The 20185-nt window shown below is 37.8% G+C and overlaps 1 protein-coding gene across 1 annotated transcript; it reads left to right on the plus strand.

Annotated features, from left to right (window-relative positions):
- Window positions 1-1910: 1910 nt before the first annotated feature.
- Window positions 1911-5751, plus strand: egr1 (early growth response 1). Its single transcript, XM_083560623.1, has 2 exons — window positions 1911-2576; window positions 3393-5751. Exons 1-2 carry the CDS (start codon window positions 2375-2377, stop codon window positions 4742-4744), a joined length of 1554 nt encoding a protein of 517 aa, XP_083416749.1. The 5' UTR covers window positions 1911-2374; the 3' UTR covers window positions 4745-5751.
- The last annotated feature ends 14434 nt before the right edge of the window (window positions 5752-20185 follow it).

Consider the following 20185-nt stretch of genomic DNA (forward strand, 5'->3'; position numbering starts at 1 on the left):
AAATTGGTCAGTTTACCACCCTATAGGTCTATTTTTAATCAAGCAGGATTGTGAAAAATAGCCTTCGGCTGGCATAAATACTGCATTTAATTACTTTAATCATTCGTTACCAGTTTGGTCTACCAATAATAATAATAAACCAGCAGCCCTGTAGGTACATATTTGCATACTATATATATCCATTGATTGACATTTAAAGAATTATATTGTATATATATATTATATAGATTATATTGATTATATTGAAGTAGTAATATTTTTTGTATTTAATTATTTTTTAGTATTGTGTTGGCTTGTGGTAAATTGGGAAAGAGGTTGTAAAATTACAAACGGCCTGAAAGCAGGGGATCCAAACTGGCAACCCTGTCTGCAGAAAGAACGTGCTGCATACCTTCACAATCATTGTAACACCTTTAGTATGTTATATGGTGTATGCTACAAGATATAACTTAAAAATAATAATAATAATAATAATAATAATAATAATAATAATAATAATAATAATAATAAGGACCATCTATGCATAGACTCTAATAAATGTAATTAATATTACATTAAATAATGAAGGAATATTCATAAAGTATTATGATGATGATGATGATGATGATGATGATGATGATGATGATGATGATGATGACTATTATTATTAATATTGTTATTATCACAATAGTATAAGTGTATTTATAATATTAATAATAATAATAATAATAATAATAATAATAATAATAATAATAATTGGTGTTGATTGCTTGCTTGATTAATTGATTGATTGATTGCTTGATTGATTGATTGATTGATTGATTGATTGATTGATTGATTGATTGATTGATTGATCATCCCAGAATGCTTATAACTAAGAATAAACATGGAACCTACAAAATACAATTTGAAATGTCTTCCCTTTTTTAATCATAGACTACAAATCTTTAATCAACTCAAGATCTCATCCTGGACCTGAATATTTCCACCTAACATTTCACAGAAAGATTTATTAAGGTGCTGCAGCTGGGCTCCTGTCTCTTTCCTGCTCAGATCTGGAATAGGGGATTTCAGGAGGGAAAAAACCGCTGGGAGACATAAGTTATACCAGTAACATGTGCATGCAGTGAAGGTTCAGAAGGGTGTTTTCACTAATAAACAACGTTGCAGGGACACAAATAACCGCAATTAGCCAAAAAGACATTGGCTGTGTCCCAAACCAACTATTACGCCACCTACGTTATGTGCAATCCTGATTGTGCGATTTGTTTAGGAACGCGCTTGTGATTTATAATTTCGGTCTATTTATTGAACACAATAAAGGCGAAAGGGGTTTCTCGTGTTGCAGTATATGTACATAAATCAGCTCTATCTAACTGGCGCATTAGAAATAATGCATGGCTGGAGATTGAAGGTAAAAAGAAAAAAAGTTGCGACGCATAAATTGCTGGATCAAGCTACATGAAATAGTGCTGACATGAGTTATTGTGCTGGACTTCAGCTGCAATCCAAACCCTGTGTGTGTGTGTGTGTGTGTGTCTTTCTCTCTGTCTCTTTCTGTCTCTCGTTTTTTGGCAGCGCGACACCAGGAAACTCCAAAAAAGGACAGGGAAGTGGAAACCCACCGGATTCGGTCCTTATGTAGGCATGACCCTATATGGCATGGCGGAGCGGGGTCTTCCGGCCGGCGCGCGACAGGGAAACCCGAATATTCACCGAGTGCGTCTTGCTTTCGGGGTTTAACTCGATCGGTTATGCAGCAAACAAAAAAATTAGAGTTTTTATTGATTTATTGCACGGATTTTAAAGTCCTAAAGCTAACCTGTGCGCTTCTTTTCCTCGCCATGTGTCCTCGGCTGCAGTGCCTAAATATGGGCTTCCTTCTGTCCATATATGGACATCTACGTCACGAAGGGAGTGTATATAAAGGACTAGGGAACCTCGGGCGCGGAGGAAAGAGCGCTGAGAGCCCAAGTGACTCAACGGCAGATAGATAGATAGCTGATAAAACCAGAATGCGCTAACATTCTCGAAATACAGTTCGAAAACAACAACAACAAGAATTGAACTAATAAGAAGCGTCTGAGAATCAGATCCAGACCCAGTTTGGTGTGAACACCATCCATGCAAACAAAAAAGACGCATTTTGTGTTATGATAAGAAGGAAACCCTGAATCAAAAAAAATTATAGGGGGAAAAAAAGTGGATTTTCTTACCTTTTTGGGACAAACAAAAGCAAGCAAGATACATTAAGGAGGAAGATCAGCAAAAGAGAGAGAGGAAGAAGAAGAAGAGAAAGAAGAACACAGCATCTGCACCGCTCTCGTCCCAAAGGGGCTACCTGCTGATCTGTCAGTGCACGCGACTCTGCAAGCCACACACACTCCAAACAGAGATGGCTGCAGCCAAGACAGAGCTTCTTCCTGCTCTGCAGATCTCAGACCACCTGAGCTTCCCTCACTCCCCTATGGATAACTACCCCAAGCTGGAGGAGATGATCATGCTTAACTCTGCGGGGATCCTGAACGCCTCCGCACACGAGGGTAACGGCTTTGGCCCTGGGGAACCCGGCGAGCAGTACGACCACCTGACTGGAGGTAAGGACAGACTTAATTCATTCTGCTGTGTGTGTGTGTGTGTGTGTGTGTGTGTGTGTGTGTGTGTGTGTGTGTGTGTGTGTGTGTGTGTGTGTGTGTGTGTGTGTATGTCTGAGGGGGGTATACTCAAAAACAAATTGAATACATTTAACTGTGAACATCATGATTTATTATATGGCATTGAATGCATCATGATGGAAAAATATTTATCTGATCTGTCTATCCAAGCATGCTAGATAACTAATTCTTTTATATATATATATATATATATATATATATATATATATATATATATATATATATATATATATAACATACAGGTTAATTTAAATTGCTTTTATTTGCATCAGCTGAGCTGCAGATTGAATTAATAATCAGATGCTTTTAGCTATGTAATGAAATTGAGCTGAGAGAGAGAGAAAGAGAGAGAGAGAGAGAGAGAGAGAGAGAGAGAGAGAGAGAGAGAGAGAGAGAGAGAGAGAGCAAGCATAAATGCAGATCGCATAGCTTGTGCTGGCTCTAGTGCTTGTCTCTAAGAGAGCTCAGTAAATGTGTGTATGTTGGGGAGAGCTCAGCAGCAAGTGTGTGTATGCGTTTAGTGCGTCTGTGTGAGGGTGGCATTCTCTTGCTTCTCCATCAGCACCTGCTGCTTTGTCTGAGAGAGTGGGGAAACACATACTCCGCTTTCAGCGGGGTCTCCCATCTCAAACACCTCAGGGATCTTTATTGTGCATTAATGTGTCTCAGAGCAGCTGAGAGAGAGACAATGATGCAGAACACGGTTCTCAATTTTCTCCCTTTTTGTTGTCTCTGTAGATACTCTTCCAGAAATTGCCCTGAGCTGTGAGAAGTCCCTGGCTGAGCAGAGTTATGCCTCTCAGCGGCTGCCCCCCATCTCCTACACGGGCCGCTTCACTCTCGAACCCGCCACCTGTAGCAACAGCTTGTGGGCGGAGCCACTGTTCAGCCTGGTCAGCGGATTGGTTGGTGTTAACCCACCCATGACTTCAATCACATCGTCGTCAAACTCACAAGTCACTCCCTCCTCCTCACCTGCTTCAACTTCGAGCACGTCCTCTGCTTCCTCCTCCTGTTGTTCAACATCATCCTCAACAACATCTAGTCCAAGCCTCAGCTGCTCTGTGCACCAGAGTGAGCCCAACCCCATTTATTCAGCCGCTCCAACCTACTCCAGTGCCAGCCCTGACATCTTCCCTGAGCCTACTGCCAACTTCCCATCAGCGGTGGGTAGCAACCTGCCATACCCACCCCCGGCTTACCCCAGCAGCAAAGCATGTGGCACCAGTTTTCCAGTTCCTATGATCCCCGACTACCTGTTTCCCCAGCAGCAGAGTGAGATCGGCCTCGCTTCTGTTGAGCAGAAGCCCTTTCAGACACAGCAGCCTTCACTTACACCGCTCTCCACCATCAAGGCCTTTGCCACACAGACTGGCTCACAGGAGCTGAAGAGTGTCTACCCGACGCAGCTCATTAAGCCCAGTCGTGTGCGCAAATACCCAAACCGGCCAAGCAAGACACCACCACACGAGCGGCCCTACGCCTGCCCTGTGGAGACGTGCGAGCGGCGCTTCTCTCGCTCCGATGAGCTCACGCGCCACATCCGCATCCATACAGGCCAGAAACCCTTCCAGTGCCGTATCTGCATGCGCAACTTCAGCCGCAGCGACCACCTCACCACTCACATCCGCACGCACACTGGTGAAAAACCTTTTGCCTGCGACATCTGCGGACGCAAGTTTGCCCGCAGCGACGAGCGCAAGCGTCACACTAAGATCCACCTGCGGCAGAAAGACAAGAAGGCTGACAAAGCCACCTCGGTCTCGACCACTATCCAGAACTCAATCACCTCTGTCTCCATTTCAGTCCCCTCACCCGTGTCAAGCTACCCATCCCCTATCGCCTCGTACCCATCTCCAGTCTCTTCCTTCCCTTCTCCAGTAGCATCATGCTATTCCTCGCCTGTGCATACCTCCTACCCATCTCCCTCTATCGCCACCACTTACCCATCTTCTTCCACCACCTTCCAGTCCCCTATGGTCACCTCCTTCCCAAACTCTGTGGCCAGCAACATCTACAACTCTCCCGTGGCAACGCCGCTGACCGATATTCAGACGTCGCTTTCTCCACGGACAACTGAAATCTGCTGAGACTGTCCTCCATCCTGTCCTCCCAGTCTTCACATTTGCTCCCGTCTGAGAGGGTGAGAAAGACCCTTAATCTCTGAATTTCCCCCCTCTGCAAAAAAAGCACTTTTTTTGGCCACACTCTCCATGATGCTGAGTTAAATATTTCAAATGGTCAAGGACTCGAAAAGACATCTGATACGAAAAGGGACATTTTTCTTTCATTCTCTCGCTTCAAACGAGGATTTCAAGACTTTAAGGACGACAAAGTAAAGCAACAGGCTTCGGCAAGTTTCTTAGATTTCCTCTGAGTGTACAAACGAGGAAAAGGACCTTATTGTTGTAAACTAATGCCTGCAGGTTTCAAGCTCAAATATCCTCAAGGCATTTACAAACAGACATTAAATAATATACATAAGCTACAATATATGTATATTGTACACGTGCCATGTTTGAAATTTTCGTTTGTCTGTTTGTTTTTACTTTTTAGTACCATTGTTGTGGAAATTGATTTTGACTATTTTCATTGTATTATCCTAAATTGAGCAGGGCCATATTTTATACATTCTGTAGTATGTAGTGAAAATGCTGTGATAAGTTTTTTGTTTTTGACTTTGTTTGGATAAAGAGCACTTACGTATTCTGACGCATGTGTAAGAGTAATGTTACTTTCTCTCTTTTTGTAAATATCATCTGCTGGTACTATTTCTTTCTTTCTTTCTTACTCTCACACACTCTCTCTCTCTATTTCAAATGTGACATCAAAAAAGGTCTGCTAAATGGAGGGAATTATTACAGAGATTTAAAAAAAAAGCATCAAATCTTAAAAATGTTCGGTGCCTTTTGAGAAGCCTTGCAGATATTCTGACAGATACGCGCGAGTGGATGCTTTGCATCTGGCCTTAAGGGTTAATGGATTTTTATTTTCTTTCTTTTATTTACTTTTATTCAGAAAGTCATTTCAAGGAAACGAAGGGAAACAATCCGAGGGCACTGCTTCATGTTTTCTGGGATGTAAGCAAAAAAAGAAATCTATATTTTTGTAACTGAAATGTACATATCTACCGGAGTTGGAATGCTGTAGTTACCTACTGAGTAGGCATGGGATTTTTTGTATGTTATTTACATGCAGTCCATTATTTTGTTGTTATTTTTATTTTGTATTTGTGTTTGTTTAGAAAAGTGACTGTTTATGGCTTCTAAACACATTGAATGCGCTTAACTGCCAGTGGGATATTTGGTGTACAAGATATCCTTCCTAAACAGATACATGAATAAATATAAAAAATATATATATAGAATATATATATATATATATATATATATATATATATATATATACAATGTTCAAACCTTGTCTTATGTTTGATTGCTTAGCAACACATCTGAACACATTTACACACATGGCCTCAGAGACAGCTACAGTAAAGAAATTAACTGACTTGAGAAAGAAACAGCGAATATTACACTTTGGAAGTTTTGAGATGCTAAATATATATAAATGTATATACACTAATATATCAGTGCATGTGCTATCAATCTCACATTCAAATTTATTTTACATACACTAGAGCCCAAAAACAGGAGCAAACCATGTTATTATTATTATTATTATTATTATTATTATTATTATTATTATTATTATTATTATTATTATTATTATTTTTATTATTATTATTAACAACCAGCATGCAAGATGCATCTTTCTCCAAATAATATTTTCCATAAAAATTTGATTAGAAACAATCATCACAGCCTTTTTCATAATAAATGTTATATATTATATATTATTTATATATAATTATTTATTTATATGTATAATAAATAATAAAATGCATCCAATTCATCTAATCTAGATCTTAATTAAAAGCTGCAATAGCATAAAATTTAATTAGGAAGCGCCAGCATTAATGCATTTTTTCCCTTTGATGGTCCAGACATTTACTCAAGTCTTTTAATAAATAAAATAAATAAATAAATAAATAAATGTACTAATAAATAAATGAACAAACTTTATTTGTACAAATATCTTTTTACTAAATTAGTATTGCGTCATGCTTTCGGTGTGCAGTTGGAGATATAATGACAGACACTCTTGACTGTGGTAAATAAAACATTACTTGTGGTGTTTTATCTTGTTAAAATACTAACAAAGAAAAGACATTAAAAGAATTTAGCTGTGTATACAATCAAAATTTTAATTTAAGTAAATAATAGATGATGTAGCATATAAAGATCATTCACAGAATTATTAATGGTGTGTGTTTAATAAAAGCCTGGTGAACAGGTCTAATATTTTATGATAGTATACAGAGATAGCTGATAGAGTTCAGACCCTTTAATCGCACATCCTCAGAGGATCAAATGACTCCATAGCATCATTAGTGTAAGTTTTCAAAAAAGACACCATGTGTGATTGTGACTGTGTGCGCTTTGGGCTCAATTATACACCGTATAATTGTTATACACAGAGAGTGGCATTGTTAAATCGGGCGACAATTATATGAAAGCCCTCGAAATGTGCTCATGAGTCAAGTTTCATTATCCACACTGCTTTTAAGAATAATCCTAATATTTGTCAGTTGTACGCTACTGCATGACTCTTTGGCAAAAGGGTAATAACAAACTGCTGGATTTCATTTCCATGATAGGAAAAAAAAGATGATATGTAATTATAAGCTCTCCTGACATTATTTTTATTCTCATCCATGTATATCCAGATTCAGTGGACATACTGTATAGAGAGGCAATTTGGTTACAGTATCGCTGCCAAATAAATACTTTTTTTAGAAATTACAGAAGATCTATTTATAATCTAAATGTACAATAAAAAAGAGACAAAAAATGGTTTGCAGATTTGGATTTTAGGTCAGGCTGAAAGATGTAGGCTGTGACAGCAGTAATGGGATGGAGGAACAGCTTTAGTGAGTATGGGTGGGATTTTCCCAAAGTATGAAGCAACATTGGTACAAGCGATCCAACCACTAAATGCAAGCAAATTCAAACATGGCTAAAAGTGAAATGGGGGTTTAAGAAAAATAATAAAAAGCAACACAATTAAGGTAATTGCTCTCGAAATCCCAAAACGATTTTCTATAAATGGCTCAGGACACCAGATATCTGCTGCACTACACTATGAACTAGAATGGAGCAAAGCTTTGCTTATACACGCCTACGGATACACACTGAGGTGATGAACCTACTTAATACATATTCATTAATACATTTTGTGTGTTTATGTATCATATAACAGACAATTAAATGTGTCAAAAGAGGACACACTAGAACAGGTCCAATATCACTGACCAGCAGTTCTTACTGTATTGTTTTTTTTTTCTTTTCAGATCAGGGTGTGGAAATACTAATAGGATTTAGGTATTATAGGGATGTTAATACAACATACAAGTAATTTTTTAAACTAGCTCTTATATTATATCTATTTATTATATTTATATTTAATATATTGAATTTATTTGTATTATTATCCGCCTCATTTTGTCACTCACATATTCTATATAATAAAGCTATGAAGGATGAAGGATGTATAAATACATGAGTGATGAATATAAATTAAACGTGGACCTGTTGGATCTTGTGAATGTGCATCCAACAGGTCTACATTTTCTTTCTATCCCTCACTATTAAGCAGTGCAGAGAGAGAAAACAAAATATAGAAATAATAATAAAAAAAATGTAAATAAATGTCATTGAAGAAGCAGTTTAACTTTGATTTAGTCATCCATGAAGTCTTTTTCAGTTTTTATTTCCACAACCCCTTTCTCATGAACTCACATACAACAGGTCACTGTTTCACACTCCACTACAATCCCAGATGTGCGGTCACTTCAGAATGTTCTGAGCCTCAGACTCCTTTTGGACAGGCTTCACAGCGCTGCTCTGTGCATCTGTGCCAGGACTAAATAGAGCCACAGGGGAGGAAGGTTTCAAAGCTGCCATCCGGCTGCGAGTTTAAAGGCAACTTTTGTGACAAACGTGCTCCTCGCGTCCAACTTGAGAGCAGCGGATAGCGCTTTCAACCACGCTGGATGTGTTCATAACATTTTCCCTTTGCTGCCTCTCAAAGCGTCTGAGTGCCTTTTGCTCTTATCAAAGTTGGCTAGAAGACACACACTGCGCCTGTTCTGTTAGTGGCACGAGAGAAAGCAGGAAAGAGCGAGAGATTTCCCCTTCCTTTTTCTCATACTTGCAATGGAGCAGCCTAATCGATTCCCCAAATGTAGTCCCACTTCAAGGGTCGAGCTGTGGTTAAAATTTGTTTGTTCTCTGATTCTTTTTAGGCCTAGTACGCTGGGACAAAAAGGAGTGCACACCCGGTCGCTTTCCCCTTGTCTCTCCATCTCCGTGCACACTTAAACTCGATATGCTAATGAGACCCCTGCCTATTCTGATGCAAGGTCCATCTGCGGCTCCTTCGCTCGCCCTTTCATCCCGCTACAAATGCCTCCTTATTGCAGCTTCGCCCCCAGGCCTTTTAAGATCCCTTTTTGAAATATGCTGTTTGATAAGCAGATCATTGCCTAAGTCTCTGCAGTGATTAGGGCCTGGCTTTAATGTACCAGCGATACAGAGAGAGAAGTGAAGAGTCCCAGAGATAATTTGGGGGAAAATTTGATTCTTAAGATAGTTAAAATTGTTTAAATATCCGCACATAAAGCTATTATATTATCCTATAATATGCAGTGTACCAGTCAAGTGACACCTCTTTGTGTGCATACTGTTTTCCCTTATGATAGTTTTCCTTTACATATTTTTACTAAATAATGAATTAAACACTTTAGAAAGTGCTGGGTTTTTTTTATCAAATAGTGTTTCTTCCTTCTTTTCTTTGAAGAACTATTATACTAATCAAAATATAAAAAATTCTGCTGCATTTATGCTATCTTGAATTTGATAATTTGCAAGCTGGATGTCATTTCCCACCTTTACACTTTTGGCTTGTTGTGATTGGAGGAAAAATACACGTGTCTCTTATTTGCTTTTTTAGAGCATGTAAAACTCAAAGTTTTTCTTAACTGCACTTCCTTAAATTTTTGGATTGAAACTGCAGTAGAGCATTCCTGACTATTTTTTTTGACAGAAGACCAGATCAGTGGGAATTACTGGGGGATCCAGTGGCTTCTCCTCCACTGGTATTTGCTCCACCAAGTTGCTTTATATTCTCTCATATACATTCTTTGCTACTTTGTCACCTGACTGGATGCACCCACAACCTGTTGCCAACAGATGCTTTAGGTCATGTCATAGGATCTCGCCATCTCTCATTGAAAATGAATGATGTCTGGTCACTTTGTCAATGTGAGTCGGTGTAGGAACCAATGATTAACTCTGAAAAACTGTGAATACTATGGACATTGGTACAATGTACTGTTTATATTTATATATTCTCTTCTGAAGCTCTAATACAAGTCTTGTCAAAATCTGGAAGCACATTTAAGGTAAGGTGTTGTAACCATATACGCAAACACATCTATATTCTTATCCTTCTACTTGTTTTTATCGTTAATATTTTTTATGCCATGTATTATTCACCAAATCAAATTTCATCTGCATGTAATGCCATAAAATCCATCCCCCTCCCTTTTCCTCTGTGCTGCATGTCCGTTATCGCACAGCCACATGTTGATTTCGCTCCTTGCCTCATTGACTTTCCTCATAAAATCTCACCCTAAAGTGTTTCTCGTCTATTCCTTGCCTTTCCCTGCTGTTCTAACCATGCAGCTGTTCAGGTGGATAACGCAAGCCAGGCACTGTGTGAGCGTTCCCGTGTGTGTGTTTTTGTATGTGTGAGTGAATGTGTGAGTGTGTGTGGCAAGTCTCAATGAATTCGGCCACTACTGGTGTAACTGGTGTAAATCGCTTAGCAGTGACACACACACATCCACACAAGCACACACCTGCTCCCTGCCTCATCAATAATGAATTTAGTTTCTGCCAGTGTGCCCTGCACACAGAGACACACACACACACACACACACACACACACACACACACACACACACACACACACACACACACACACACACAAACAGGCAGCTGCATTCATATGAGCAGTCCAGGACTGCAGCAGCTGATATCACATGTAATTTCTCCCTGTCAGTGTTTATATCACACTGCTAAACATCTGTGTCATCGTTCTCACGCCTTTCTCCAGATGAGCCTGAAGAGGAAACACAGCGACAAACAATCCGAAGCGAAGCTCTGCTGTTTTTACACAAAGTGTCTTGTATAGGAAAATGTTTTTGGAAATTGAATGCGGAGAACAGGCAGCGGTTTGGCACGTACAGAGAATCTTTTTTGTGGAAAATAAGGGTTCTGGCTTAGATTGTCCAGACACATCAAGCTGCTACAATGTGCACCAACTTGTCAGTTTATTCAGTTTTAATTATATAATACTTAAAACAATTAGTGTACTATGGATTTTTCATTCTTATTACATTTGGAAGTATGACTATGATTTTTCTCTGTAAGGTACTGATTGATGTGGATTCTCTCAAAACTCTTAAATAAGTTCAGTACATTAACTTTTCCTCAGAAAGGGAAGGTCTGAAAAACTCTGAAGAAAAAAGAGGACATCTGAAAGCCTATACAAAAGCAATCCAGTGAGCAGGCAGAAGACTGTGGTCAGAAACGTGTACATAAAAACACGTCACTTAGCAAATAAGGCAGAAACTAGTAGGTAGCCAATTAGCTAAGTGTTGCCTGCTCCACGCTGTGCTGTTACTATAACAACCAGTGTGTATAAATATAAAGAGAATGCAACTAAAGTTTGAACAAATGTCACATTTGCTCATTTGTTATTAGAAAGAAAAAAAGCATAAAGATTGCCCTGCTGTATGGAATGGGGGAGAAAAAAGTCTCAGAATGTCAACTCGCTATTTCTGACATTCAGTTTGCTCCTCAGGAGGAGCATCAGCTCAGACACGCTGCACATCTGCTAGCCGAGAGGAAGACGTTGCATTTTCATGTAATGTCACGCTCCTTTTTTGTGAAGATAATCACTCAGAGACGAGGAAAGCTGCCTTCGGACAACGTTTAAGCAATTATTGCTCATCGCATTAGACGCTTGCTGTTCCCACGCCGACAAATTTTACTCAGCTATTTATGGAATTGAGTAATATGTTGCAAACTATGTATGTTTTCACACACTGCCTGCTCTGTTGCCTCATCGGCTGGTCTGTCTTCTCTCTGGCTCTCTGGCGCTCAATGAGTTTGGAGCTCGGGGAATGTTCCGCCGCTTTCACACACGTCTTCTGCTATTTCCAGCCGTGCCTTCTCACCGGTTATGCCAATCCGCCTTATCTGTGTAACACACAGCTCCTGCCAATTACAGTGAAGAGAGGCCAGCAGCATCCTCACACCTGCCCTATACACACCCACCACACACACACACACACACACACACACACACACACACACACACACACACACACACACACACACACACACACACACACACACACACACACACAGGGAAAGTATACCCATGCCAAAAAATATAGCTGCACAGGAAAAACCTATGCAAATCAGTTTTAGTGTTTTAGTTTTAGGTCCAGCTTGTGAGTTTGACATGCATTAAAAACATGTCTCTTTAATTCCTAACACTTGTAATTGCTTCCCTTTTTTTTTTAGTTTCACAGTATTCCTGAGAAGTAAATAAGTTGTATATTTACTATGGTCCAGAGAAAGGACTTTAAAAATACAGCCCACAAATCGGTTCAAATACTCAAGTCAAGTCAAAAAGCTTTTATTGACATTTTAACCATATATATAGCTGATGCAGTACACTGTAAAATGAAAAAAAAATGAAAAATGTTTCTCCAGGACCCTGGTGCTACATTAAACAACATGGAGCTACATCAAACAATCTAGCCTACCCAAAAGACTTGAAGAATGGTGATCAGTATATGGCAGTTTACTGTATTTTGTTAATAATGTAAACTATTACAGTACAAAATTCTGCAAAACACAGCAATGTACCGTAATATATAAACTATGCAGTATATACATATGTATTTGGCAACAGGCATGTGAACGATTGCCAGTTCACAAGTGAAACAAGGAGCTGGATAAAACAAGTTTTCAGAAGCACACCTGTAGCTGATATGAGACTGTGTTCAGTGCACCCTGTTTCAGTGTCTGGTGAAGGTGATAAAATGGAGAGAAACAGGAGCTAAAATTGAGCACCAAAAACACAGAAAAAATACGTGGTCTAACACCAAGACAACTGAACTCTGTCGACCTCTGGCTAATTTGACAGTTTTTTTATATCGCATAACACCATAAGTTAGGGACTACCTGTATATAATTTAATGTTATACATTTTCTTTACATGGTGATCCAAATAAATTTGGGGCATTTTGTTTACTTAGCATTGTAAACAGAGTCTCAGTAGATTCTTAGCTGAATAAAACCTTTTTAAAGTATCATTTTGGACGCTTTGAGAGGGCTTCAGAGTTCATTTGAACTGTAATTTCATGCACACACTTTAATATTTACCTGGAGTTATGAAAAGAAATGCATTCAGAAATTTTAATTGAAAAATATTTTTGAACTAGTATTCCTCTAGAGAGACAAACAGAGTAAGAAACACAAAGTATCAGTTCATGGGTATTTTATTAACAGGGGTAAATACTTTTGTAATCACTGCATAATTATCCGCAGAGATTAAGAGTACAGTAAGTAGAGGATTAAAACTTAGTTTCTCTTTAACTAAGCTGCTGCATCCCAAACAATCAAACAAGTTTAACTTCAATTTCACATTTCAGTAAATATATTTTCGTTGTGTTTACTGTGTTCACCAACAGCATCACTGGATTTTATAAATGCTTTTTTCTGTGACACTGTTAAGTCTAACAGGGACGAATGTACCCACATATGAGTAGCTGTGACAATAAAAACAAGCCGTGTCCGGGCCACGTCACCAATATATCCTGACAATCGTTAGGTAACAGCGCATGCTGTGTGAACCCAAGCCATGATAAATGATGCAATGCATGGTTTAAATAGAAGCCATAGTCCCATAACCAAACTGCAGGTTTTTGGAGCCAAAGCTCATGACTAATAGCACTTGCTACTACATGAAGAGCGCACTTTGTCATTATAGTCGGCAAGTTGCTGCTTGGAGAAACCAAAACGTACGTTTGTGATGCAATAGTTGCCTCATGACACAGACACGGAGATGTGACAGGCGCTGTAAATGGCAGCAGTTGCTTTACTTGTACTAGTAAACACGAAGACAAACAAGCTGAGATAAACTAATGATGGAGTTTCTTGTGCCTTTTCTCTAAACTCTGAAGAGACGCACAACCTTTCCTAGACTTTGATCATCTAATTGCAGTCTTTAATTATGTGAATTACAAATGACCTCAGAATCTCGAAGCGTCGAGTGCCCTGTTCAAAGGCCACTCATAAATAAAAACATCGGTCTGCTGAATTTCATAGAACTGCACTGCATTTTTATTACAGCCCTGCTAAACAGCCTAAAATGCGTCGGTTAAAATTCTCTTTAAACACACTGAGAGCAGGATAACGAAATCAATAGAAAATTGTGTGGGGTGAAAAAAAGTAATAGTAAAAGAAAATGAGCCCTGTTGTTATGATTAGATTCGAAAGCGAAGTGTATGTGTGTGCACTGCCTGGGAGTTTATTTTATTTTCTGCGTCAGTGAAAGTAGCTGTTTCCTTCACCACCGTTGCCACAGGCTTTCTCAAAGCGACACAGCCCTGGGAATTCATAAGCTGCTTTGTGACAAGATCGCTGTGAAGGAGAGTACTGCTACTCGAACACAAACATTATGCCAAAGAAGGGCAGGTTGGTCGATGAATACACATGATTCTAGACTGGAAAACTGGCGTGTAGAATAATGTGGAGGGTAGATATCTTGTCCGTTTAGATGGTTGAGAACAGCGAGCGCATTTCGTACCGTGTTGCTCGGCATGCCTGTGCCGATCCTCGCTTTTTTAATGATGAACATCATTATTGCTTTTTCGTGCCTCACAGTAGTCTCAGTCTCAGATGCTCCACCTATAGAGCTTCTAATATCTGTTGTACACTTTTCTGGACACAAGCCTCTGAATCATCAAGGCTGCAGTTTATTTACAAATCTGGCATGGAAATAATACATTTTTAAGACATCTGATATGATGTTTTCACACTGTTGATTATTTATCGCGTGTAATATCAGCCCAGTATGTACACTGTATCCATAGCAGAGATCCACCAGTCCTAGAAAGTCAGCTAGCCACCTAACCTACATTAAAATAAAGATTGGTTTAACTTAGCATTGTAAACAAGGAGGTTGTTTGCTTTCGCTGTAGATTAGAAAGCAGAAAATTAAGATATTTTGATCAGCTTGTGTGTGGAAAATCACGTTCATGTACCAATTAATGTCCCAGAAAATACAGTTTGTGTCTGTAGCTATAGTGCAATACTGAAATGTTTGAATTCAGTATGCCATTAATGTCCTAATATTTCCTCACTAACAATATAGTTATTTATTTATTTCTATGCTATTGTCACTTTGCCCACCATGTTTTCTTTTTTGCCTTATAACTTTGAATTGAACTCTTTTTAACATTGGAAACACTCCTCTTAGACCAAATTACAGCAGTGCTTTTTAAAGTGAACATAAAAAAAACCATGTGCTAGTTGTTAAAATAAAGTAAAGGCAATTGAAAAAAAAAAAAAAATCAGAGTCCTTCAGGAAATGTTTTTTCTCGACTGAAAAAGTGTTCTATAATATATAAATATTACAGATATTAAGAACATTATAGAATGAATTATATTAAGACATGCTGTGCTTCAGCGCTTGAGTACTGGAACGTTCTTGTCATCCATGAATGATGTGAGACGTGGGCCCAAGAGAAGCATCTGATTGCTTTCTATGTGTTATGGTTGTTGACAACTCTCTGGGCCTGGTTTTGGGCATAGTGTTCTGTTTGCCGTCATTCTCCCATGTCCAAGGAGTCACATGACTGTCTAACAAGCTGTACTATCACACTTTTAACAATGGGCATTGTCATAAAGTAGTTTAATAGCAATCATTTTTAATGCATTTTAAATTCACAAATTATTCAACTATAATTAAATAATTAAAATAACAGGTTTTATCCCTAATGAGCAAGCCTGTAACAAAGGGAACCCATCCTAATCTGATCAGATATTCATTCAGTATAGTTCAGACGTTGTTGGGTTTATCATCTGTTGAATGCAACACTGTTCATGGCAATTGTAGTCTTAAGTCACTGTAGCAAAACAGTTTATATTATTACTGTCCAAATACATCTCTATGGTTCTTGAATGGAGAACATCAAGAACAAGGGCAACAGTCAGAGCAGGTTCGAAAAAGCAGGAGACTGGATTCTGGCTATCTCAGAGGCTATGCATGGCACCACAGATGTAGCATTTCTGTTGATATGATAGGTGTGTGCAGATTTTGTGTGATGTTTGATGTGGGTGTCAGCAGGACAATATTTAATTACTGCTAAAAGAAGACTAAATTGAGTATTACTATAACTATTCATGTGTTATCAATGATATCAACAATTATGTATTTCAGTAAAACAAATCCTGTAATAACTGCTTTATCCTGATCATGTTAATGGTGGATTCTGCTCCAATCCCAAGAGTGCCAAATATGAAGCAGAACTGATATATATAAATTCTAACATATTTTATCTTTACAGATTTTTCTCAATATCTCCATAAACTAGACAGTGCTCAATTCATTTTTTTCCTTTCATAACACTAATCATTTATTAATGTCATAGCTTTGTAATCTAAGCTTTGGCAAAACAAATGCATTTGTATTTGTCACATCAATAAAAACCAAATTGCACTGAATTGAGTGAGAATAAGAAGAGAGAAGGAGCTAGAGAAAAGCATCCATTTCCTCCTAAAAGCTCCTGCTGAACTGTGATTAGATCACCACAGTAAATGCTCCATAAACCCCTCTGTATGCACCCTGTATTCCTCCATCCTTTATCACTCTAATGTTGCCAGGGCTGTTTTCCCCCCTGCTGACTGCTTGGAATAATGCCTCAGGTTAAATGTTATCCACACCACCCCTCTGTGGCTGTTTCATTTAGCTACTGATTTTGGTGTGCTAGTTAGAAAAAAAATAATATTAATAATTTGTGGAAATGTGCAACCAAAGAGTGCTTTTTAGTCTGTGTTTGAATCTGATTGGTCCGAAGGTGTTGATTAATTTTGTATTACAACGGCTCTGAAGATAAATTGCCAGTTTATATTAATTCATTCGTCTAATGTAGTATCGTTTCTATAGTAACAGCCCATTCGCAGGGACTTGCATGACAGCACTTCACATCATTTAAGTCTAATAAGGAATCCAATTTAAAAAAAAATAATTCTTGTTCAATAAAAAAAAAAAATGTTGATGTAGTAAAGTTTTTTGTTGTTTATTTATCATTAAGAAAGTAGTCTTCGATGTCAGAGGTGAAACTTTTTGAAAGAATTTGTCTACCACTGGCTATTAGTGAGTTAAAAACTGCTCATTTTCTGGATGATCCATAATATTAAATGTAATTTAAATGAACAAATTATACAGCATGACATTTTTCTTGTTATTAATTAAGAAACATTATTGTCAAAAAACCTGACTAGAAAATATATATTTAAAGTTAAAATATGAAGAAACATATTGCTACTAATGAATATATAGGTAAAATAATTTATACACAAAGGGTATTTTTTGTGTGTGTTTGCAGGTTGGGGTTGTATATAATGTGTATTTAGAATAACATATTGACTAACTCAAAATTGTCCATAAATTCATGACAAAATCATATCTTGCTACGATAGTACCCAATGTAGAAACTGCAAACTACTGAATGTAATCAAACTTCATTGAGTGCAAGAGAAACTCTAATAGATCTCCATTAAAAGCGATGGAACTCCATTAAGTGTAATAGAGAGAAATGATTCTTTGCTCTGCATGTCACATTTCCATCTGGTTCAAAGGGCAAAGGCATTGATAAGAACGCACACATAAATGGGACATTTTTGGCCTTGCAACTTCCCTCCTTCCTTTCTTCTTAATGTATCCAATATGCAGCTTCAGGTGAATAAATCATGCATCAACAGTTTGCATAGGAAAAGTTTTTCTTATTCTTTATGTACCTGATTAAAGTGCATGCCCAATGATTAGGTGACTATACACTTAGATGGAGAGACTAGAAAATGATGTGTTTGGTGCAGACCAGACATTGTTATCTCTTCTTAACAAAATTATATGAGTTTAAATGAATAAATCGGCATCTTTCAGGAGTAGTTAAGTAGTTTTGGCCCATTTCCTGGATCTTTCCTATAAGGTATAGCAGCAAAGTACACTCTCAAACAACCTGCTTTTCAATGACTTGCTAAAAATGTTCAGGTACATGCTGTGGGAGTCGCAGATCTCGAGACGATCAAAACATTTTGGAAAAAAAATTCTTTCTGATTGTGTGCCTACACTGAACAGATGGCAAAGACAAGCAATTATCAAAGCAGTTTTAATAGGAAATATGTGAAGTGATTTTCTTTTGTCTCTCTCTTTTGTCTGTGTTCACACAAACACACAAAGACAGACATTCCTAAAACCTTCACAGTTTGCAAATAAGTTCAAGTGATACGTCAAATACATGTCATATTAGTTATACAGAGCAAACTAAAAATATTCCAATCTCGTACACTTAAATCTAATTTCACTGGCCCAAGCAGCTATATTAGCTACTATAACTGGCTTCCAGCAAATAAACATTATTCTCCCTTACGCAAATAAGCAACTCTCACAGTCACATTTTTACTGGTTTGAGTCCTGATGGATCTGGAGCCTAACCGGGGAAAACTGAGATTGAGGGTCATGGGATGTCAGGCTATCCAGGGTACCATGCAGATACATTCAAACACTCATTGAACTTTTCTTAGCCAATTAACAAACTAGCTTGTTTTTGGGAGAGGTGGAGGAAACCCAGATGATACCCCAGATAGAACCTTAGTGAAGGTTCAAGTCAAAGTTTTTGTCCCTATTACTGAACAGCACACCTCAACAATGTTGAAACTGGAATGAATGGACATTTGGTACACAGATGACGATGGGTTTCCCTTTTAAGTTTGGTTCCTCTCAAGGTTTCTTCCTAATGCCATCTCAAGGAATTTTTCTTGCCACAGTCACCACTGGCTCGCTCATTAGGGGTAAATTTAAAATTATAAAGAACAAACTTTTAGACACTAAACTTATACATTATTTTATACAATTTTGTTTTGACAACATTTGACACAATGTCCATTGTTAAAAGTGCTATAGTCATAAAAATTACTTAAAGTGAGTTGTAAATTGTAGCATTTTACAATTACAACATAGCATAATAAATAATTACATACAAATAAGAGACTATTTCTTCTGTTACATTCCAAAATAACATCACTTCTGAGGACCCAACACTGGATTTGAACAGTAACAATATACTGTACTGTATGAACTGCACACAGGTGACAAATTATTGGAAAATTTTGTACATAAAGTATATCCTCAGTACACTTTTTTGCCATTGACTCTCTGGAACTGTACTTGAGCAATGAACACAGATCATCATTTCCTCAGCTGATCTTATGATGATGATGATAATGATGATGATGATGATGATGATGATGATGATGATGATGATAATGATGATGATGGTGATAATGATCAGGGCCATCACTAGTGGGGTAAAAGGTGGTGACAATCATATGGTCCCCCACTGACCAAAAATCCAGCAGTTATACTATATAGGTCCGTGTTCTGTGAATAATTCTAATATTTATATTAGTTGTATGCCTGAGATTTGATTGAAAACCCCAAAAACCTGCAATTTGATGAAAGTTTTCAAAATATCTGCTCCTATCCACACCTTAAAAATGGTTTAGTCTGATCTAAAGTATTTATTAATAATTCAGTCAGTGACAATCATCTGAGGGACCCAATAAAATAGTCTTGCCCCAGCTCATGAATAGGACCAATTAGTTTTAAAGAGGCAGCTAAAGCCTGCGAAGAACTTTGTAAAAGTCAATGATAGTAATCAGGACATTCTTTAGGTTATTAATTACTAATTACTATTTGGTGTATTGTGGTGTATGTTGTATTGTATTCTAAAAGAGCATTTTTTGGGGGGTGAGTACCATCTCCGCTCCGCTTCCATTACCGGGGCGCACCGCCATAGATTCCATAAATACATCTTTTAGTTTTTATATACAATGTTAAATTTAAAATCAAAATATTTAAATTTAATAATTTAATATACATATGTAACCTAATAGGGTTTTCTTACAAAATAACAAAACCTATTAGGTTACATACATATATATGTATATATATATATATATGTATTGTACAATACATGATATTGTCAGAGGGTGGTGTGGGCCCAAATCAATATTTTTTTCAGGGGGCCCCCAAATCCTCTAGCT

Source organism: Silurus aristotelis (assembly GCF_946808225.1).
Source record: "Silurus aristotelis genome assembly, chromosome: 14".
Lineage (NCBI taxonomy): Eukaryota > Metazoa > Chordata > Actinopteri > Siluriformes > Siluridae > Silurus > Silurus aristotelis.